Raw genomic sequence first — 24,596 nt, forward strand, 5'->3', positions numbered from 1 at the left:
CCTTTCAGCTGTTTTTTCTGTCTAAGATTAAGACAAAATTCCCTTTGCACAAGACTGAGAAACATGCAATCTAAGCTCTTTAATTATAAGTTTATTTCAGGTTTTACTACAGTAAAAATCGAAGAGTCTCCTTCGCACTGCCACATTCCAACATTAAGTCTGAGTTCTGGATCAGCCACGAATTATTTGTCTGATACATGATTAAATGGGCAAACCTACAATCTGCCAATAGGTAACTTGCATTAAATATATAAAAAAAATAAAGTCTGCTTACCTGGATGACTGATCTGACAAAGATACGTTTCCAATATAGGAATTGCTATGAATGTTGTCATTTTGGGCATCATCTGTTGCATTATATCCTGAAGTGACCAAGCGTAAACTGCGTCTTGACATTCTTGGAGAATCAAACACTGGATCCAATTTGTGTTCAGTCTCAAAATCCAGAGCAGTTGAAGAATAACTTGAACTAAAATAAAAATAAAGCTGTACACTAACAGTTTTTAAGATACATTTCAATGTATCAGATTTTCCTACCCGAAAGAAAAAGTCTATGGTTTTCATAGATTCAACTTATCCTCACCATAGTCCTCATTCTGCCCAGAGAACCACACAAGCAGTTCCCAGCATCCACACAGAACCCTACTGACTTCAGCAAAGTTCAGAGTGGGTGTAGGGGTCTACGTAAGCAGTTCTTACTGCAGGATCAGGGCCTATGAAACACTGTTAAGCATCCAACAAAAGTTACTAGCAAAGTAATTGCATACTTCTGTATGTACGGTTTAGATAAGCAGATTCATATATATCAACAAGCAAATAAAAACAGCACTTTACAGAGAACCCCTCTGTAATGGTATCAAAATACTTTCACACCCTATGAATAATTAAGTCCAGAATTTTCTAGTTACTGGGGAAGTATTTTCTGAACTAAAGCTGAAGCAAGTATTCTATTCCAAGTGGGCTGATTTGTGTCATGCTTAGGTTCACCCAAGACGTGATTTTTCTACCCTGTTAAAATTCATCATGAAATTTGAGTTAAGACACAGTGGAAAAATATTTACACATTCTAATTCTAAACCAAGGTTGCAAACATTTTGGCCCAGCTCAAGTAATTGCTGATATCTAAAGAGTTGTATGCTAGGCAAGTTTATGATTCTAAACTATTCATAAGAAATGAGGACTTAAGCTGAACATTTGTATAGGCACATATATCCAGAGTTGCACCAGTTTCACCAAACTGTTTTTTTTAAACCAATTTAGTTAACAGGTGCAAAAGGCTGTGGACAGTTCTTAGTTGGTTTAGTTTAAGGAATTAAAAACTGGTCTAAGCTAAACTGAAATAAGAGTGTCCTTTTGCACCTGTTTAGTTTAACTAACTGGTTTATTTCAAATGATGCAAGTTTACATGCAGAGAGGCTCTGAATTGTTTCCTCAAAACTATACTCTTAGCATTGAAGCAGACTGAAACAATGCACGAACAGAATTCTAGATTTGTTGATTCTCTTACACAAACAAACACGCACAGAGATAACTATAACTAGGAGAGGCATGCTCTAGGCAGTTTTGGTCTCGAGACTACCTGGGAAAAAAAGTGAGTAACAGTATGCCCTACTCTAAGACAGGAGACAGATTTGGTGCAAAGCACGTAAGATTTGTATTTATACAAGAAGGAAATTCATTATTTAGACTCTTCAAGACATTTTATAGCTATCTATTCTGTTTGAGTAAGAAACCAGGCTCTAATGCCACTAGATGTTGGAGAAACCGTGATTGTATGCATGTAATACAGATGTCCTGCAGTTAAAATTTTCTGGGTATCTGTTCATTCCAAGATCAAACTGTTACAGGGGAATGTCCCACTGAAGTCTGTAATCTCTGCTGGGCCACTGGCCAGGTACAAAGTTGATTCCAGAAAAAGAGAACTGTGACAAAATTACCTCAGGCCTGGTGTATACTTAAAACTTCGGTCCACCAAGCTACAACAGTCAGGGGTGTGAAAAATTCACACCTGAGAGATGTGGTTAAGCCAACCTAAGCACTGGTGTAGACACCGGCATGTCACCAGCCTCTCCCCTTCTGTTGCTGTGTCTACACTACAGTGCTACAGTGTGCAGCTGCAGCGTCGTAGCTGTGCTGCTGTAGCATAGACATACCCGGAGTATATTTCTGACCAGTTCTATGAGATATACCAGAAATGGGTCAGTTTCTCTGCATCTGCTCTGAACACTGCTGGTAGCAACAAGCATGAGGATACTTACACCTTTTGTTCTACCTATAACCTTGTAACCAAATGGTTTACTCAGTTTATTAACAGTGTCTTATCCAGATGCCACTGCACATAATATAATAAATAACTACAAATTTAAATTGACAACTCAAAAAAAAATTACAAATGTTAAAAAAACACAAGTTACAAGATATAAGATTAACTTTTTCCTAATGTCAGTAAACACCTTTAAAATCACCCTAAAATATACAAAAATAAGAAAAAAAGTTAGGAGTACATTGTTTCATTTACGTCAGAAGTAGCCCCTCTTTCATATACATTTTTCTTATTTTTATAGCTGACCAGGCAAATGCCTTTCAAGAGACAATACAACCTTCATCTACTGCAGTCACTTTTCTGTACAAATAAATCAAGAGCAGAATCTGTAGTGATTCTGGACATCTGAATCCAGGTGTAAAACAGAAGCCCAAGCTCAGCTCAAGACAACACATCATGCAGTTTGTTTGCACACACTTATGTTGCACTAGATACTTAGATCAGACACCTAACATCAAATTTCCCCTCCGAATTTCATTATAGCAGGGCAAAGGATGCTTGTGAGAGATAAAATTTGGGCCCCAGCGTTTAGTTTACATTCTTCTTTGTCAAAATTTGTGATACTTACAGGACTTTCAAGAGTAGTTAAAGTTAGTTGAACATAAGCTACACAAAGACATCTAAAGAGGGAAGAAAAGTTACCTAGGAAACAAAGTATACCCTATTACTCATTCCTTCATCACGGAAGATTAGAAAGATCTCAATAGTTTATTATTAATTTGAGGACTTCCCTGAACAAATGGCTCTTGCGATTTGATTTGCTATTTGCACTTGCCACTATGCATCTGTTTTTATTCATCTTCAGCCAGTGATACTACAGATAACTAATTCACAAGAAGAACACAAAAGTACACAGAACAAACGACAGCTGTAACTAGCTTTAGTTTGTTTTCATTAGCAAATACTTGTACTTATTTCAGATCTTAATATCACGGGATTGTTTTGTACTGATTCAATTTTAAGGTCTGAATTTCACACTAAGTAAATAATGTAAAACTTCATGGAGTCATTAAAAAAAACAACACATAACACTTGCATTTTGGCTCTACTCTAGTATTAAGAGAACTACTACACTTCTTAAACAAACCAAAGTCACCTTGGACTTCAGTGACACAAATAGACAATACCTCGAAGTCTAGTCTCCCATCTCCAGATGCAACTTCCATATTTTGGAGGAGGGTTTGTTTTTCTTGTTAGGGAGACCACTGAAGCTTTCCTTATGTATGACAGAACAATTTATGGTGTTCAAGTTATTTTTCACATAATGTATATCATTGCTTGAAAAATCTGCTAGATATCTACTGCCTAGAGAAATAAACCTACTAGCAAGAAGCAAATATGAATGCTAGGTTATACTTGGGTGTGATGGAATTCAAAGAAGACATTGCAACCTCTTGCCCCTATATATGCTTTCTCAGCTGCTCATAGATTTCTCCACTATTACATAGGTAGTCTTACTTTTTCATCTAGCTGTTACCTTTACACTTCCCCCACCCTTTATGATAGATTAAAAACTATTTAAAAAGATTCCAGGAATGCCAGTGTCATTCTGAAGGCTATTATGTCTGTACAATCAGTGTGAAGAGATGGAAGCAGCAGCAAGCAGGGCCAAAAGCTCTTTCTGTTCAGAATAGCACCAGGCTGAAGCATTACTGGGTTTTGAGGTCTGTTACCACTCAATTTTTAAGTTCTCAGCCATTTTCAGCCTCTCTTCCCCCCTCCCCCGCCTCAATTATGAATTACATCCATGTGACAACATTGGCTTTCATCTACTAGTGGTGGCATAAAATTACTAATCTCAATGGAGTTAACTACTAAATTATACTGGTTTAAGCAGAATCAGAATTAGTCTACTGAGTTTACCATAAATTTAGCTTTGTGTACAGGGCAGTGCAAGTGACCCATTTTTCAAGTGTTCTTTGGGATAGTTTCTTATTTTATAGAAGTTGCAATGAAGTAGGTAAAGCAGCTCCAGTCCACTAGCAATAAATTGGAGAACAATTCCAGTGGATATATGTGAGCTAAGGACTAACCATATACTTCTAAGTTTCCAAGCAAGTAGATTATCAGCATATCACTGCTCTGGTTAGGAAATGCATTAGCATGGATAAACACCTGTAGTGACAAGTTTGCCCTGGAACAGTTACTCCCTTGCCCTATTCCAGACAAAATAAGCAGATTATTCTCAATCAGTGTACTGCTTCCAATTATTGATATTTTCAGGTTCGTGTTAATTTACTGAAGTATGGATTGAATGTATTTGATCTTTAAGCTCAGTGAGTACAAGATTCCTGTCTACAGGTTAGAGATGCATACATTTACTCTCAAGACCCAGTGAATGTCTACTTTAAACCAAAACCTTTCACTACCATTTGTACCATTTTCCACATGGAGGGTGAAACGCACCTGAACTGTCAGAACCACAAATCCTTTGAGAAAGAAACGGGGCTAAATTTGGAAGTCAGTCTAATTAAAGTCTGTAAATTACACATTAACAAGGGGGTGAGAATCTGAGGTTCAATTTACATGCTGGGAAGGCTGAAAGTTGTAAGACACATCACTCTAAATGTTCCTTTGAATGTAGCCCAAGATATAGAATACTAATTAGTACATCACCATTTTCTCAGTACAGGTGCAAACATTTAGGATTACGTAGTAATTCCTGTTAGTATTAATGGAGGCTCCTATTAATAAATCATAACTGAGGCTATTGACTGATTTGTAGTATCTGGATTTTCCCTACTTTTTACTGAACATTATTGTCTGTTCTCAGCTTGCACAGAATATACAAGTTAACTCCTCTGCCTCAGTTTTCCCCAGGAGTGAAATGAGTATGCTATAAAAGCTACCTTTCTGGGATAGTTTAGTGTTTGTAAAGCACCTTGAGACCATTGGGGGTGGGGAAAGGGACGGGACAGAATGAGGAGGGAGGCATAAAAAAAAAAATCTGAACAACATGAATACAAATACCCTGCAAAATAAAGCTAAAAATTAACACTCATAAGGAAGCAGTTTTGCGCACCATCCCTTCTGTAGGGTTTTCCAAGTATCACTAAATCCAAGGATGGCAGACTTGTGCAAAGAAATCTTTATATACTATAAAAAGACCTCAGCATGCAAAGACTGAGATGGTGAAGTCCTGCTCAATCAACAGGCCTTGAAGTGACTAACAGGCTTTGAAGTTTATACTCAGGACCTTGAATGCAGATCTCAGTATGCCAACTTCCCCTATTTTAATGTTTCAAGTGTTGCCAAAGCTTCAGATGGTATTTTATTATAAATTACAATTAGAGCATTTACAGATACTTTCCTGCAATAGGCTCTGAAATAAGATTCTGTATTATGAAAGTTGCTACATCTTAAACCAAAGCTGCCTGATGCCTCCAAGAATAGATGAATTGCCAAACTTCAGCTTATCAAACCCTCCCTCAGCCAGTTGTTTACCTACAATATGTAAAGTGACTGAAAGCAGCCAAGTGGGATGCTGTGCAGCCACAGCAAGTTTCCCTTGCCCCCTTATCCCCTCCAAAGACCGAACTAATCTCATCCTTACAAGATCTTCACCTATATAGAAAGAGCAAAATGGCCAATTTACCTTTAGCATCCCATTACCCTCTTATATTCAAGTTGTCCTACCACTCCTTTCATCAGGGCCTGATCAAATCTTGTGGTCCTTCCTCAAGCAAGACTCCCCATCTAGTTCACTGGGAGTCTTGCTGGAGTAAAGACCATAAATCAGGACCCGTGATGGGGTGGGGAAGGGAGAGGTCATCAAACACCTCCAAGAGGTAAAAAGGGTCATGACTAAAAGCTTATCAAGCCACTGAGTTTTTCTTTAGAAGAAAAAATTAAATTACTGCCTCTCTGCCAAGACACTTGGGCCTGCACAACACAACAAACTTAAAACCAGTCTCAGTTTCCTGGAATAACACCAAGAGTTACTTATTCCCCCTCATCCCAGTTACAATTCTATTTTCAAAAGAAGCTAGCTTTATGGAGAGGATACAAAGGTATTAAAAAAGACTTTTGGTTTAAGGTGATTATTAAGAATACAGTATCTCAAATCAGGAGGAAAAAATGAGATTCTAATTTTGTGCATGTATTTTTCAATATAACTAGAAAATGTATACGATTACAGAATGTACAGAATTGTTTTTAAGTAAATTCTTTCAACAATAAGTCTGCAGCTCTTCATTCATCATGTGAATTTCCCAGTGCCCGCCCCCCAACAGCAAGTTTTAAAATCCCCATCCCAACCCTGAAAGTGATAACCCTGCTGTTTATAATGCAAGTGTAAAGATATCCTCCACTAACTTTCATTAAGTAAAAATATTCCTTGATAGGAAAAAGATACATAACTTTATTACAGGTTTAAGACTGATATCTCCTTTCATCCCCTTTACATATCCTTCAGATACTTTCCTGAATTTAGAAAGCAGATTTGCTTAAGCAATCTTGAATGCTCATCTAAAAGGTGGGTTTATGATTAGGAAGATTTATGTCTCTCCTTTCAGTTGCATAATGTGGAGCAGAAACTATACTATCAAAGTAACTTTGGTAATGTGAAGTGATTTAGCTAATGAAAAAATGGACCACAGAGTGATCAGTTTAATATCCCTACGAACAACTAGCTCACCAAAATTCAGAGTTATAGCTACAATAACGGTCTTGCGGAAATTTAATGAACGGTTTACTTTGGGTGGAATTCCACACTCAGTCATCTACTGGAGTCGCAACAATTGCACATTATAACTAATGGGCCTTACATATTTTTTTTCTGAGTGACATGCTTATCCTAATAAGGTTTACAAATAAGTTATTTTGATTAACTGCAATGAAGCCATAAAAACAGATCCATGTATGAATTTTTTTAAGACACCATAAACAAGACAACAATGGTATCTAAGTGCAGGGTTAGGCCAGTGTATTCATAGCAACTGAAATAATGAGTCATTATCTTAGTCATTCACCCTCCTGTTAGTCCAGAACTTACAATTTTCCAAATTAATGTGTACATTTATCTCCAGAGAGGAAACAAGATTAGACATTAACATCTATAACATACACTGTAGATTTTTTTTTTTTTAAGAAAGCGTATTTAAAAAGTAATTACTTACCATGACAGCCAAGGTTTCTAGGATTAACAACATTTTGGAGTGTTTATAATTTATCCATAAGAAATAAAAATTCTCACCTGAGTGCATATGTATAGCCAGTGTTCTCTGGCACACATTGGGGTGGGGTGTACGTGTGTAGACGTGAAAAATCCATGGTGATTGTTTCAAATCATACTGCAAAAAGGTGAAAATAAAGTGATGCAATGGTTTAAAAGTATTTAAATTCAAGGTAAGAGAGCCCTTGCTTTGTTCAGCCTGTGTTATGGAATGTTGCAAATACTGCAGTAGAAAAAATTTCTGGCATCAAAGAACTGCATTCCAAGATACAAAGTTGACTTTTTTTTTTTTTTTTAAACTTTACTGCTATTGCTAGATATCCTTATCAAAGCTGCATGAACCTAATCTGTTTCCTCTTGAGGACAGTTTTCCTTCTGCGTAGACCTAGATAGTCTATTTTTTGGCATTTACTGAGTTCTGTGGAATGCCATCATAAAATATGTCAAGCTGCCATCACTGTAATTATAAACACACCACTTTCCAAGTGATTGACAGATCCCATATTATGCTACACTATTAAAAAACAAAACAGAGATTTTACAATACCTGAAGTAATACCTTTAAAATATCCTCAGTAGCTCAACGACCAGCCCTCCAATTACACATTATTTCCTAAGTGCTTTTATTAGATGCTTTGCCACCTAATCCTCTTGTAAGTTAAATATACAGGAAAGTTGTTTTCTTTAGAAGTCTTTTGAATATCATTCACTAAACAGTAGAGAGTATTTCTGAGTTCACTTTCTAAAAGAAACACAAACCAATAAAAGGAGGGGCAGTTCAGTATTTTGTAATTGGTGCTAAACTTGTCTCCTGAGTAAAAACACTCATGTACACACCCAGGCATATGAGCCAACAGCAATCTGAGTCACACAGCTAGTGTTTTTTCCTGAGCTTCTTTCAGTTAAGGTTTTTGAAGGTACTACTTTTAAAGATCTGGTTAAAATTTGTATGTGTCTTGAAGTAAGAGTAGGGAAATAATGTTTTAATTCATGCTAATTACCAAAACGGTAACAAATAAGGCACCCAGGAAGATCTGATGTTATAACACAGATCTGTAGAGCAGCACAGATAATTACGGGCATGGGGGAAGAAAGATGATGCAAGCCATGCTTTAGAAGGATAAAACCTGTTGCAAAAAAAAAGCTGAATTAGTGATGGGATTAAAGATCCTTCTTATTAGAAAGACTCCCTAGCAAGGCAGAATAGATTCTATTTTTAGATTATGTTGGGCAGTTGTTATAGCAATGGTGCTGTTCATGTCAACATAGTTAAGTCTGCCAAAATTTCCATTACAATGCCCTATTTTTGAGAGTTGCTAAACTTGCCATAATTTATCTGTGGACAAAAAAAAAAAAAAGGGAATTATAAGCAAGAGAATAATTTTACAACAATAATTTTAAGATACACTTTTGCTCTCCTTCAAGCACTACACTTCAGTAAGTTGACTAGATAAATGTATTCATGAGCCTGAAATAACGTGAGAATAACCAGAATAAAAGAATAGCATCAAGCACTGAGCACACTGACTCTTACACCCAAAATTTCAGACAGGTCTCCCCTTTTGCACGTGCAATTTGTGTCTGTAAATAAATTGGGGACATAGCAGTAGTTGGATAACTACCTATTTGCTCCAACAAACAACTGTAGGTCAAAGATACAGGCACAGTTTTTGCAAGAATTAAAGAGGAGACTAGGCTTTTGAAATATAGTCCTGGACGTTGCGGTGATGGTAACAGATACCAGAAGCCATTACAGCCATGTATACGCTCCAGTTCCATCACTGCAGCTGAACCAGCAGTAGAAACTGGCAGGAATTTTTTTGCTAGAATTCCCTGATTTAGATATGGTCCCTAGTTCCTAGAGCAAACATCTCCCTACAGATTGTCCTGGCAGTCCAAATCAGCTGCCATACTTCTATAGTGTCTGTGCTGGCCTTTGGAGACCAAAGATACGGCATTTTCAGAGAAGACATCTCCTCAAGACTTATTAGATCTCCTGTTCCAGAGCACATCTGTTTTCTCAAGCTTTTTACCTGACTGGATTGGTTTTTGTTTGTTTTTTTAATAAGGAACATTTTTTGACTGAGCACTGCTGGCTTTTTAATGAGATGGCTCATACGTTTTTCGGTAGGATAGCTACCATATAGAATGCAATTGTTTTGTTTTCAGTAAAAGGTGGCCAGAGGCTATGCAATCAGTAGATTTAAAAAACACAGATTTTTCTGAATTAAAAAAAAATTAAAATATCAGATTTTTATTTTATTTAAATTATAAGTTTCTTTTTTTTTAAAAAATAAACCTCTTTAAAATGGAATCTGAATTTAATACAAAATATATTAAGCCTACATTTATTATCTCTTAAAAGATTTAAATAAAAAAAATCAATATACTGAATCCATGAGCCTCTATCAATAAATCTGAGTTAAAGTGCTGTGCTACTGGGTGCAAGAGACGGGCAAACTCATCACAGGCATTGGGACCCAGTCTCTGACTCCAGGAGACACCATCACGTACCTCATCAGAATCATCCATGAGCCCACCTGGGTGGCCTCCTACTCCTGTTTTATTGTTTCTCACTGCCTGAGTTCTGACTGGCTCAGTTCTCAAGCTGTGCATATTTAGGACTCCACCCAGCAAGAAAAATTATTCTCCAGCTCCCGGAGAAACACTGATCTGCCCTCTAACTACCTGCCCTTGCTTCTGGATGCTTTATGGGCACTTCAAGTAAAATGCCTTGCTCTGTGTACGCAGACAGAGATACAAACAAATCCATTAGTTTCTCAACTGCCTCTCTCTATCCCTAAATAAAAAAAATACTGCAGGTGCAAAAGGCATGTGGGTTACATGAGCAGAAGTCTTGGACTGTTAGTTCTCTTGTTTTTCTTTTGTCATGTAATAAGGGAGACGGAGCCAAGTGTGCAGCCAGAAAGGAACAACACTGATGTCAAAGCAGGGCAGTGGAAGAAGAATATTCTTCCAAGTACAAACTCTAGTGCTTATTTCAATACCTGGGAACTGGAGGGGAAAAAACCTGCCATGGCTGTAAGTCATAAAAAAAGACCCTATTTGGGAATTTATTTTCAATAAATTCCTGTACTGTTGGGTAAAAAATGAACATGTGCCAATTGCAAACAGTGCAACAAAGATGCAAGGCCTGACGATGATGTGGACACATCTGAATCAACCAGTTAGTAAACTTATTTTTGCATCATTCCTATGGATTGCTTACCATTTTTTACTATGCTAGTGTATGATAAAGCAGTCAACAATGGACTAAAGAGAAAAGCAGAAGATACGCTGAGTATACTAAAATCTATTTCCATAGCCTTGGACAAACTGCAGAAAAGATTGCTACTGTGTTGCTGATGTTTAAATTTGAAAAGAATTTCAAAGACGTTGAAGAGAGAAATACTCAACAACAAAGTTAAATTGCAGGCAGTAAAGAAGAAGATAGACTATTGGCAAGAAAATGAGATGGATCGAACACCAAAGTACCAGGGTAGATGCCTAACAGCAGCAGCATCTTCTTTAGCAATGACATGGACATCTAATCATGACCCATCAATCATGCCAACCATAATAAATGTCAGGGCTGGAGGTAAACTATTCCCACAGTAGATGTTTGCTGATGATGTTTTAAAGGAAGTCACATCACTGAACTGACCGAAGTCACTAGTTAAGCACATGGAATCAGAGTAAGTGCAGCTTTGGACAGCAGCAGCCTCTTCTGCAGACACAGAAATAATATTTTCTTCATTTCATTCAAAGTTGAGAAATCAGCAGAGTTGAAAAAACAGGAAAACTTGTCTCCCTTTTCTAATCTATGTATAAAAAATGAGGAGACGGGTTGAGATCTAGTTTTAAAAGTTTGCAGGACAGCCTAAGCAACTTAGGAGACTGTTGCCTAAGTCTCTGGAAAATGAGGCGAGTAGCAACTTACACTCCAATCACTTTCACTTATGCATATTTGAAAAATTTCCCAGGCTGATGAAATAATCAGTTTAATTCACTGATTTGTTAATCCCTCTGTTCCTTTATTAAAATCACTTAGATGTAACTGTGAAACATGTTTTGATAACAGAAAAGTATGTATCCAAAACATTTAAACATTGTTTTGTTTAATAAAAATAAAATTTTATATGCTATGTGTTTAAATTTATTACCATCTTAATGCAGCTTGATAAGTGAAAAGCAAAAAAAAAAATCTAGTAAACAAGCAATAGATCATTCACCATTTTTTAACATACTAAAATATACAATTAATAAGAATCTGAAAATATTAAGCTATGTAATTGCTTAAATAAATGTATATTATTAAAGTGTACCCTTCTAGGTAGCAAAAAGATGCACTACATCTAGCGTAAAGGCTCTATTTAGTTGTAAATCAACGTTTTAATAGTTGTATCAACCAGTGAGAATTCACCGTTCTTTAGGAAGTAACAAACAGAAAAGCTGATTAAAATTGATCATTTAAATGGAAGCTTTCCACTTGGTGGTTTAAATCAGGATTTAAATCAATCCACCCTGATATATTTTATAAATAAGAAAGCATACAGAAGTGTTTGTGGTGCTCTGCAACAAGAAGTGCCAGCAGTATGCCTGATGCTTCAAAGCTGCAGGATCACAACCTATGTAATAAATAATATGGCAGCATACCACTGGACATTACATTTAGAGTACAGAGTGAGGAAAGCTAAGATTTAGATCTGGACTCATTCTTTCAATTCACAAGTCTGCAAGAGCTAGAAACTGCAACAATATTGAGTCTCCAGAGTTAAGAGTGCAGCCTTGTAACTCAACAACAAGCATTGACAGGAAGTATTATGTATACTAGTAGCTGTAGTTAGAAGAAAACTCTTTCCCCATCCCCTACTGATACTGCTAGGGGAAGGACTATGCAGTGTAGTTATAGCCATATTGGTGCCAAGATATCAGAAAGACAAGGTGGGAGACCTAATATATTTTTATTGGACCAACTTCTGGAAGAACTAAGAAATGAAAGAAGGGGAAGGGCAGAGAACCACTCATCTTTTATTGTGGTCACACTGCCAGTTATAGTCAGGTTTCAAACAACAAACATAGCCTATTTTAGAAAATTGAAGGCAGGCCGTCTTAGGCTCCCTCCATGCAAAAGAAGAGAGCCTAAAGTTAGCTTCAAATGTACTCATTCTCAAGATATGGGTAAACAGTAACTTCAGATATTATATTGGTCCTTGAGTTCCCCAGCCAATTTTTCAGTTTTGGAATAGTATTTTGCTTATTTTTAAGTGTTTTGCTCCCCCTCTGGTGGTTCTCAACCAGGGGTGCGCATACCCCTGGGGATATGCAGCTGTCTTCCAAAGGGTACATCAACTCATCTAGATTTTTGCTTAATTTTACGACAGGCTACATAAAAAGCACTAGCGAAATCAGTACAAACTAAAATTTCATACAGACAATGGCTTGTTTTACACTGCTCTATGTACTATACACTGATATGTAAGTACAATATTTATATTCCAATCCATTTATTTTATAATTATATGGTAAAAATTAGAAAGTAAGCAATTTTTCTGTAATAGCGTGCTGTGACTCTTTTGGATTTTTATGTCTGATTTTGTAAGCAAGTAGTTTTGAAGTGAGGTGAAACTCGGGTACAGAAGACAAATCAGACTCTTGAAAGGGGTACAGTAGCCTAGAAAGATTGATTTCAGAGTAGCAGCTGTGTTAGTCTGTATCCAGAAAAAGAAAAGGAGGACTTGTGGCACCTTAGAGACTAAAATTTATTTGCGCATAAGCTTTCGTGAGCTGTAGCTTATGCTCAAATAAGTGTGTCAGTCTCTAAGGTGCCACAAGTCCTCCTTTTCTTTTTTAGAAAGACTGAGAATCACTGAAGGACCTAGTGACACAGCAGAGGAGACTGACTTTATACAAAGTTTCATCAAATGCAAACAGTCTCAACTTTAATAATTTTATTAACTATATGTTGGAAGGAGTGCTTGCTGCAAATTCTACAGAAATATCACAAAGATGACTGCTACTTGAGCCACCTAAATAAGAAGTATCCTCACTGGGGTTTGAAAATGAATGATTAGGTGGTTCTGGACTACTTGTCCAGCACTTCACAAAGTCACCCCATGGGTGACTGTACAGATGAGCAGGGTACGTTACGTAATCAGTTATAACTGGTGAAGTCTCCAAAATAACTGGCCTATTGTGATGTGGAACTGAATCCTCCTGGGAGAACCTAGCTAAAGGTTCTACTTCATCCACATCAGACCAATCACTTCCCATGGAGGGCTCCTTTTCCAGCGTATCTCGCTCTTTGAACTCAATCTTCTTCTGAACTCGAATTGTGTTCATCCACAAATACAAGCTTTGGAGAGGGTCCTGCAATGTTTGGCCTTTGGTAATCCACATACTGTTCTTTGGGGTTACTCTATCCAGTGCTAACTGAACTAGCACAAGCATTGTTTTCATCTACTGAAGTTTTCTGTCTGTCTGAATGTAGCGGAGGTCGCTGATCTTCTTCATGCCTTGAAACTGCACAGATACTTCTTGAGTTGCCATCTGATTGGCAAGGTTCTTTACTATGACAGGGCCTTTGATCTTGATCTCCATTTGATGTAGATGCCTCCTTTCTGACCTTTTTCCCTAATGATTTCCCAAAAGCATCCTGGAGAGCTCTAAGGTATATTACTGTGGATCCCTGATCCTTCATTCTCTTCTTCCTATGATCCACAATCTGTTCTTCTGAGACACCTTTACCTTCAGTCGTTGGTGTGAGGTTACAGCCTGCACCACCCTCCCAGTTCAAGGATTCCCGGGGGGAATCCTCCTCGTGGGGGGAGGGATAGCTCAGTGGTTTGAGCATTAGCCTGCTAAACCCAGGGTTGTGAGTTCAATCCTTGAGGGGGCCATTTAGGGATGGGGCAAAAATTGGGGACTGGTCCTGCTTTGAGCAGGGGGTTGGACTAGATGACCTCTGAGGTCCCTTCCAACCCTGATATTCTATGATCCTACGTTATAAAGAATAGACAAGTGATTAAGTTGGTTCTGTCCCTTTACTAAGGGAAGCTATTTTGGCTGAAGCAAATTAGGACATTTTAAACCACCCTGTGCAGATAAATCAAACCATGTTATAACCACGAGATGTACTTCTGCTCAGGTGTTATTTTGTTTTGGATGAGTAGAAAGGGACTTTGCCTGAGGGTTAAATTCTATACAGTCCCTCCAGCTAGATCTTTGAAGTTAATACCTGCGATGTTGGGTGTCGGAGTGTTCCTTGTTTATTATTCATATTATTTAGAGGGAGATAAATCTCTGCACAGAAAACTTTTTTTAAATTGGAGTTGTGCTCTCCTTTGCTTCTTTATGTATAAAGAATGCCTGTAGCATTTTTCCGCCCCCAAAAAAGAAGCATCAAGAATATCAAGTCCACTCATCCCTAATTTTGCTGAAGTTCCTGTTGGATGTCTCAGAGCAGGTGTATTGTTGTTCTCACGCTCTAACTGAAGCATAGGTATTGAATCTTTACCCCAACATTCTCTTCAAAATTTCATAAGTCATGGAATTAAACTGCTGTTACAAGAACACCCCACATAGACTGACTACGGATCCCTTCCTCTGCCAACTGCTCAGCTTTCAGTCTTCATGATATCTTTTCAGGAACTCTCTGATCAGTCTTCCAAAACAGACAAAATCGAATTTCCAATGTAAGAAGATTCAAGGTCTGAAGGACTTTTTTTGAGAAAGTAGGAACAAAGCATAATCCCATTCACACACACACCCTTTCTGCAGGACATCTTTAACAACACAGCCCCATTCTACTTACATTGTTAGGCTACTGTACTGAATCAACAAGAGCTACAGAAAGACCTTAAAACTGCGGACAACTGACTTGTCTGTCTGCAATTTGCTACTGAACGTGGACCAAAAGGTACAGGTACTTTGCAAGGAGCATTTCATCAACAAATCACATTTCGACTTGGCAGCTCAGCTGATTTCAGGCACCTGGATACACCAGTGTTCCTCCACCTAGAATGCTAGACTACAAGGGACAGATTTTAAAAGGCACAAATCGGACGTGGGCGGCTAACTCCCTTCTTGCACCTTTGAAAGTCCCTCCCCCCCCCCAAGTCTTTCACCCATAGTAACATCAATTAGATTTCCTTTCTTCTGTACCTCCAACCACTCAGTTTCCCCTTTTCAGTTTTTTAAACAAAATTAAATAGATAGAATTTAGATAATTTCCGATTCCTTTAAAAAAGTTCTGTGAGAAGAAAGACACTTTGGGAAAGATCATCATTACTAAATTGTATTCCTTTATATTTCCGCTAATTAAAAAAAAGCGAGTGCACGTATACTAAGGTAATCTGGCCTTTGGTTCTCATGTTACCACAGGGCAATCGAATCACTAGCTCAACTTCCAATCACAGATTCACCATCTAACTGCCTGGTAACAGCAGGAAAAAAAAAAAGTCTCTAGAGACTTAGCTTTGTTTGTTGAGTTCAAAATGAAGTGTAGAATGTTAGTCCAACAACAGGGGGATTCAGAAATTAGGTATGCCTCTTTATCTGTAAGATTTTCAAAAATTAGGAGCAAGTACAAAGCAGTTCTAATGGCTGACTATATTAAACAGAGCTTTAAGAAAATTCTTCTGCTTACAAGCTATAGTATAAGAGTCACCGCTATGGTTGCAAAAGTGAGTACCTAAAGTTAGAAACTTAATTGATTTAGGTACCAAAATATGGAGTGATTTAATTTTCAGGAGTGCCAAGCACACAGCAACAATTTTGAAAAAAAAAAAAAATCAGGTAACTACTTTAAGAGCCTAACGTTAGACAACAATTTTTGAAAATATTGGCACATGCCTCTGTGTGAAGATGTTTTACCCACTATTGTTACAAGTGGCACTTAAGACTACTGTAACTGAAAGATTAGGGAGAAATGTTCTGTTTTTCCAGTTTCTTCACTTTATATAGCAGAGTGCTGTCAAATACACAGTCAGTTCCCTGTGTTCCGGTGAATCTTGCACAAAGTAACAGGAGCAAAAAAGAAGCATTTTAATAAAGGAGGCTCCAAAACTGACAAAGGAACCTACTTTTAACTGTTTATGCTGACTAGACTTCAAGACGATGTGTCATGAGGGAATACAGCAGACACGAAGTATAAGCTTTTCACAGTACTTAGCTGCTTAAATGAATATTATCTAGTTTAGTAGGCCCAAGATCTGACTCTCTCTGCCTCTATTGTCCGTCCTCCTCTCTTTAAAAGTCTGTTAGAAAAATCCATATAACTTCTGCACAGAACGGTGGGAAGGGATGGAGAAGAGTGAAAGAACGTAAGGCCATACTGGGTCAGACCAATGATCCATCAAGCCCAGTTTCCTGTCTGCTGACAGTGGCCAATACCAGATGCTTCAGAGGGAATGAATAGAACAGGGCAATTATCCAGTGATCCATCCTGTCATCCAGTCACAGTGTCTGGCAGTCAGAAGCTTAGGGAAAAATCAAAGCATGAGGTTGCATCCCTGACCATCTTGGCTAAAAGCCACTGATGGACCTATCCTCCATTAACTTACCTAATTGAACAGTTATAGTTTTTGCCTTCACAACATCCCCTAGCAATGAGATCCACAGGCTATAAGAACAAACAAGTTATTTACAAAGGGACCAAAAAAAACCCCAAACTAGGTTTGTGAGGTAACTTAGAGTACAGGAAAGTAAGAGACCAAAGCATAAATTTCAGCCAAATAGGATGCAAGCAGACACTGCATAGATTCCACACACCACTTCTGTTATTACACCTCAATCTCATAGTGCAACACCCTGGCTCCCCTTGGACCCAGTTGGAAATGTGTTGATTTTAAGGGAGAGGAGATAATCTTCTGAAGTGGCATCATCCCATGGCAAAACAATAGAGTTGGTAGTGTAATGAGCCCTGAGGGTGCTATGACAACAGGCGATAACACAACCCTTGAGTTAGCTATGCTACAAGGGAGGAGATGGAGATCTAGAAGCACTGCAGAGGGACCTCTCCTCTGTACAGATGGCTGCAGATGTGGGCAAATCCAAAACTGTCAGGCCAGCAGCATGAGTAAAGAATCATACTCCTACCCACTACCTTGTGCTAAGAGGCCTCTCTTCCCAAAGGGGAACTATAACTCTCGTTTTCCATAGCTTCAAAACCATAGACATATTCAATGAACTGTCCCCAATGAAGCCATAAGAGTTTTGCCATTGAAATCAGCAGGCCCATGATTTCACTCCTTGACTTTTTTACCCCCTCTTTAATCAAGGTGACAAGGCCCATAGGTACTCGCTTTTTAGCACAAACCCGTCATGACAAGCACACGGCACTTTGCATTCACAGTGCACTTACTGTAACAGGGACTAGGATGAGCCCCAACTTACAGTCATTTGTGACTTATGTACCTATGTGGCCTCCATCACAATAACGTCTGAGTGCTTTAATCTTTTCTTAGTGTTTTATCCTCACAAACAACCCATTTTACCGATGGGGATCTGAGGCACAGAAACTAAGTGAGTTTCCCAAGGTCACACAAGAAGTCTGTGTTGAAGCAGGGAACTGAATTCATGTCTCCTAATTCCCAGGCTACTATCTTAACCATCAGACCATCCTTCCTCTCTAACATTCAGGAGTGGGGAAAAAAACCCAACGTCTTCATTGGAAAAAGACATTGGACAAATGCTAGCAGCAAAATACAAGGCTGGCAGCCTTGTAAGAGCAAACCCATTCTGATGCATTACAAATGGGAAATTTGATTTGGTAAGAAAACGGGTCTCACTTTTGAGATTACAAAATTCACAGAATAAGATTTGACAGCATTACTGTAAACAGAATTTGCTATTTTAACTCTACACTTGAAGGCAGACAAACTCATTTAAATTATTCATATAGAAAACATGCTACTACCATAAACTCCAAATAAGCTTTGCTAGACCATGGGCTCTCATTTCATTACTATAAATATTAAATAATGTAACAATTCCTAGTAACCAACTGTTTCTACTTATTTCAAACTTGAAACTCTGCTATTGTTCACAATAAGCATTTAATACTAATATTGTCATATTTAGTGAGTAGGAATTTAGCCATCTGAAATTCCTATATAAGTGATTACATTAACTTTGTATTTACTTCCATGGAGTGTATCCCGAATTTTTGCAATGTCTTCCCCACATATCCCCAAAACTACCAACTTAAAACAGGCTGAAAAGCAAAAGAGCTTCAAGCAAATGTCAAACACACTTAATACAAAATATTTGTTCATAAAGATATGAAGAACTTTTTAAGAAGGATGTTTATATATTGTTTCTTTTTAAAAAGGCTCTGAGAATACTAACAACATTAACATCTTTCATTAGACTTTATCTTGTAAATGTACAAATGTGTGCTATGATACACTCGACAGTTGCCAAACTGTAACACTATTACTTAAAACCAGCTCTGTTAAATAGGTAAAAATGCTGTATATATAAAAAGGAGCTGAACAGAAAATAGCTACAAATTCAGTTGTACTGAGACAACAAACATGTCTTCTCATTGTTTATACACCCAGAGAATCTAAAACATGTCATAGCTAAAGTGCATTGGGTCATTTTACAGACTGGGAACCCAGTGATTTAAAAACTCAAGCAGAATTTGCTGCACATGAATCTAACCAGGCCTCTTCATTTAAAGAGGTACAGTGGTCTACTGAAGGCTCACTAGAATTAGGTATTTAAGCAGGTCAACCCTGTGATAAAACAAGTAGTTTCAAAACAAACTAATTTACAGTTTGCCTAGATAAAGCTCCAAGATCAATTTATATTACAGTTTAACAAAAAACAGCAGCAAATGCATGGCATCAAACCTATATATCCAAAATCCTGAGTCATCCGCTTCACATATTTCGAATGATTATATGCTTCAGCATTCTGTTCCGAGGTCCAGCAATCCCAGTCAAAACAATTCAAGGCAAGTTTGCAAGTTGACAGGACATTATTTTCTATTCCACACCGCAGAATCCCAAAATGGCTTCCCAGCCTCAACAAAGCAGGAAGGATCAGACTAATCTGATCCAGCCTCTCAAAGCTCCTATTGTCAGTCAGAGGCAGAGTTTGAATTTATTGGACACTGCTACTTTAGCCAGCCCACACATTTAACCCATTAGTTTCTCTTCATAAAAAGGGATCGACAGGCTCACACTTAAAGACCTTGTCCAGTATTTTATTTATAGTTACACACTAACATTGATTTAACTACCATTTTTCAATAAACTTTATACTAACGAAAACACAGAGTACTTGATTTCTAAAATGCATGTTTCAGGTATCTGGCAAAACAATTTGGAAGACCTAAATTTTCACCACTTACCTTTAATTTGTAAAATGAAGAGATAAGCCTGATCCAATTTTCTGCTTTTTATAATACAGCTAAACTCCCACCCCCAAAGACACCAGTTGTAGCCCTATTTAAATTAGCTCTTAATCCCATGACAATGAAGTAGTAAAGGCAGAAAAACATGACAGGTCACAGCATGATTTGTTAGTGTACAGATGCAAATAGAATGAAAGATGTATTGATTACAAGGTTAGCAAACAAAGCTCTCTTTAAGCAGATTATTTGCAAAGGAAATGTTTCTACCTGGAATTTTTTCTCTATTAAAATCAGCAAAGAGTTTCATTTTGACAAGAGTAAATAGTGTCCCCGTACATTAGAGAAGGAACTGGAATGTAAGATTAATTTTTAATTATTTCCCAAACCACTGAAACTTTAACCTTTGAAACTTAGTTCCAAAGAAGTAAAACATATATGTTTACATGGAGTATTTTATACTCCAAGTGTGTGCTTAGATTTAAATTAACGATATACTTCAAAAGCTATTCCTCCTCCTTCACTTTTAGTATCACAATTTGCAGAATTAAAATATTTTAAAGCATAAAGGACACACTGGACACTCCTCACAAAGCTGTGTTCATGTTGTCACTGTGCATGTGCAGAGCTGATCTTAGCACTGATTAAATAAGCAGTTTACAGTACTCCCTATCCCCCTTTTAAAAAAATTATAAAAATAGAAAACTCTGTTGCCCTGGGGAAAAACCATCAGTTTCCAAAAGGCTGTCCCTAAACAACAGCCAAAATATTATTTTACATGTTAGCACTGAGAAGGTCTCAAATTTACTCTGTTTGACCTCAATCCTGCAATTGACTCTGCACAGCACCCCATTATCTGTACAGAGCCCCACTGAATTCAATGGGGCTCCCTACAGGGGCATTCCCACATGTAATCAATTATAAAATCAAGACCTTAATTCTGAAACATGTTTCAAAGTACACTGTTAGTGCAAATATTTTAATTTGCACCTTCTCTGGCTAATGGTAGAAGTGAGAAAATGTTTATCTAGGAAAAATTTCATTTCCTCTTTCTGAAATGTTGGTTTGAAAAACAATGTTTGGCATCTGTTAAAGAGACATTAGTACTTTAACTTGTCTATACATATTTGACAAAACAAATTTCTTTGTTTTTTGTTTTCTTACTAAAACAGACATTAATCATGGCACACATTTAGTGTATTTATGATACATTTAAGTGAAATTGCAAGACTGGCATAGGAAATGTAGCTTCTGGGGATAGTTTAGGCAAACAAATGTAGTTGTCCATACTATAATTTGGCTAGGACACCAGCTTTTATATCCATATACCTTGTCTTCACAACTAAAAAAGGTGGATTTTTACCTCAGGTTAAATAATACATATGAATGGTCCCAAGGTAAAAACCACAGTGAAGACAGGGCACTTTAATCTCCACCCATGACTGACCTTGTGGTAAAACTGTAGTGCTTACCTTGCCTACCTTAACTCACAGTAAAACTGCACTGCCTTCTCTTTACTGTGTTTTTACCTCAAGACTGCTCACAAGCTTAATTTATCCCAACATAAAAAAAATCCCAACATAAAAAACACACCTTTTCTTACCCCGTCATCTGATCAAAAATGGTAATGTTGGTTGAACTCTACATTAAAAATAGTAAAGTGAAGCAAAGCAACTCTAGCAAGCCATGCAGCACAGCACTAACACCATGCTGGGGTACTAGTTCAGGTTAGGATATACAGCAGCAGGCTATCGCTGTTGCTGTGGCTATGTCAACACTATGAGATAGGGGTGTGACTGCCAACTCTTGTAGACATACACACCACCCAGCTAACATGCTAAAAACAGTAGTGTAGCTGCAGCAGCACTGGCAGTGGTCACACAGGCGAGCCGAGCCAAGTACAAACCTGCTGGAACCTTGGGCACGGTTATCCTGTGTCGCCACTGGCCATGGTACTACAGCTCCATTACTACTTTCAGTGCAACTAGCTCAAGGAGAGCTAGTGTGCATATGTTTGTGAGAGCTGGGAATCACACCCCAAGCTCCTAGTTTAGCGGTTACCTGTGTGACACAAATACAAGACTTCAGTGTCCAAGAAAATGTGGCCATTCACATGCAACAAGTTCCTACAACAATGCACCAGATTCTGATTTCTTTCACTTCAGTTTTACAGTGGTTTAACTTCTGTATCTACAGGAACAATCAGAATCTGGCCTAATAAGCCAATTTCCCTAAAGACTTCCTGTAAGGTTTATATTTCCTATTTCTTAATCCAATGCTGTCACCAACATGTTATATTCTGTCCTGCTAATAACTTTGCCTCTCTGGCTCTGCCCACGGTACCGCCATGCCTAAAATAATCTGATCACAGTTTACACCTACACACATGTAAAGTACAAGCTATAATAGATAAATGTATTATAATAGCTTTCAGAAGCTCCTGCTAGACTCCATCTAGGAATGTTAGACTCTAGAGCTATTTAACACTGGCCATTTTTTCCCCCCTGGAAAAAAATCCCATTATTGCTAACAGCTCCATCTATGGCAGGAACAAAAAGGCAGCACTAGTGCAAACACACATTGGTAGCAGGGCAAGCTCCTGTAAGGTAGTATGGGCCCTGGCAGGGGGCAATATGTGCTAACTGGAGGGGAATTGGGATAAGTGCATTCCCCTCCCTCATCCTTTGTCAGCAGCCTCCCCCACATGGTAGTGCAGGGCCCCAACGGTATCTACTCTGCACTGGTGAGGCCTCAGCTGGAGTACTGTGGCCAATTCTGGGTGCAACACTTCAGGAAAAATATGGACACACTGGAGAGAGAAAGTCCAGAGAAGAGCAACAAAAATGAAAAAGAGTTTGATAAATGATAAAATGATAAAAAAAACCCTTTTAAAAGGTTAAAAAACTGGGCATACTGAATCTTGAGAAAAGGTGACTGAGTGAGAGGGGAACCTACTAACAGTCTTCAAACACATTCCGGGCTGTTAGAAAGAGCCCAGTGAGCAATTGTTTTCCATGCTTTTTGAAGGCAGGACAAGAAGTAATGAGCTTAATTTGCAACAAGGGAGATAGAGGTTAGCTATTAGAAAAATCTTTGTAACTACTGTAGAAAGATAGTTAAGATCGAGAAGAGACTTCCAAGGGAGGCTGTGGAACCCCCTTCAGAGGGGGGATTTGAAGAACACACTGGACAAGCACTTGGCCTGCCTGAGTGCAGGGGCTGACCCCAGGGTGACCATATGTCCAGATTTAATAGGGACAGTCCTGATATTTGAGGCTTTTTCTTACATAGAAGCCTATTACCGCCCACCCCCCCTTCCTGATTTTTCACACTTGCTGTCTGGTCACCCTAGCTGACCCAGATGACCCCTTGAGCTCCCTGCCAGCCCTACACTGCTATAGGTCTAATCACACCTCAGGACCCAGCGGCACCCCCAACGCCCGGGGCACACCCGCGGAGAGGCCGGTTTGGCCGCACAGACGCATCGCTGTGCGCAGCCTTGCTCTCCTGCGCTGCCAGGGCGAGGCGGGGCCGCCCCAGAGCGCCGAGGAGCCAAAGGCAGCTGCCGCCCCCGCTGGGGCTTATCTCCGTCCGCCCCCCGGGGGCCTCCTTCCAGGAGCGGCAGCGGCGGGGCCAGCAGCAGGTGGCCGGCAGGGGGCGGTAAGTGCTAAGTGGGGCGGGCTGAGGTGGGGGCAGTGCGTGCCCCGGTGGCGGGGGAGCGAGAGCCCCAGCCACTGAGGGGCGCCCCGCCCCCCCGGGCTAGGTAACACCAGGGGCCCCGCACGCCCCTCACCGGGGCCCGGAGAGCGCCTCGGGGGGCTCCCCACCATGAGCGCAGCAGGACCCGGGGGAGGAGGGGGTTGGCTAGCTCCGCGGAGTGCGGGGGCCGGGCCGAGTCTCGCAAGGCGAGCGCGTCCTCAGGGAGACGTTACCTGCGCGGGGAGGAGGGACCGAGCGGTGGCGGCGACACTCACGGGGCCCCGGCCCCGCCCCCACCGCCTCCTTTACGGGCCGCAGGGAGCCACCGCCCCGAGCCACCGCCCCCAGCTCCCGACGCCCCGCCCTAGGCGCCGCGCAGCGAGTCACAGCGACCCCTGGCGGGGCGGAGCGCCCCCACGGCTCCCTCCTACGGCCCCAGGGCGCAGCCTGACACTTCCCACCCCTGGCACCTGGGCACGGTGTGACCCCTCCCCAGGTCAGTCACAGCGTGACACCCCTGGCACCTGGGCACGGTGTGACACCTCCCCCGTCAGTCACAGCGTGACACCCCTGGCACCTGGGCACGGTGTGACACCGCCCCCGTCAGTCACAGCGTGACACCCCTGGCACCTGGGCACGGTGTGACACCTCCCCCGTCAGTCACAGCGTGACACCCCTGGCACCTGGGCACGGTGTGACACCCCCCCCCCGTCAGTCACAGCGTGACACCCCTGGCACCAGGGCACGGTGTGACACCCCCCCCCCGTCAGTCACAGCGTGACACCCCTGGCACCAGGGCACGGTGTGACACCTCCCCCGTCAGTCACAGCGTGACACCCCTGGCACCAGGGCACGGTGTGACACCCCCCCCCCGTCAGTCACAGCGTGACACCCCTGGCACCTGGGCACGGTGTGACACCGCCCCCGTCAGTCACAGCGTGACACCCCTGGCACCTGGGCACGGTGTGACACCGCCCCCGTCAGTCACAGCGTGACACCCCTGGCACCTGGGCACGGTGTGACACCTCCCCCGTCAGTCA

The 24,596-nt window shown here is 40.0% G+C and overlaps 1 protein-coding gene across 19 annotated transcripts in view; it reads right to left on the reverse strand.

The window, feature by feature from the left end:
* SUN1 (Sad1 and UNC84 domain containing 1) overlaps nt 1-23,865 on the reverse strand; it is a 61,961-nt gene extending 38,096 nt beyond the window's left edge. For 13 of the 19 annotated variants that reach the window (XM_077828682.1, XM_077828680.1, XM_077828681.1 and 10 more), the window contains exons 1-2: nt 7,518-7,727; nt 275-469 (exon numbers count right to left, since the gene is read on the reverse strand). In XM_077828682.1, the coding sequence (XP_077684808.1) occupies nt 275-469; nt 7,518-7,594 (272 nt within the window). In that variant the 5' untranslated portion in view covers nt 7,595-7,727. Of the gene's footprint in view, nt 1-274; nt 470-7,517; nt 7,729-8,043; nt 8,095-19,354; nt 19,492-23,789 lie in introns of those variants that run through there. The other 6 variants (XM_077828668.1, XM_077828670.1, XM_077828669.1 and 3 more) reach the window with 6 other exon arrangements.
* Between the last annotated feature and the right edge of the window lie 731 nt (nt 23,866-24,596).

Source organism: Eretmochelys imbricata, chromosome 10 (genome assembly GCF_965152235.1).
Source record: "Eretmochelys imbricata isolate rEreImb1 chromosome 10, rEreImb1.hap1, whole genome shotgun sequence".
NCBI classification, from domain to species: Eukaryota; Metazoa; Chordata; order Testudines; family Cheloniidae; genus Eretmochelys; species Eretmochelys imbricata.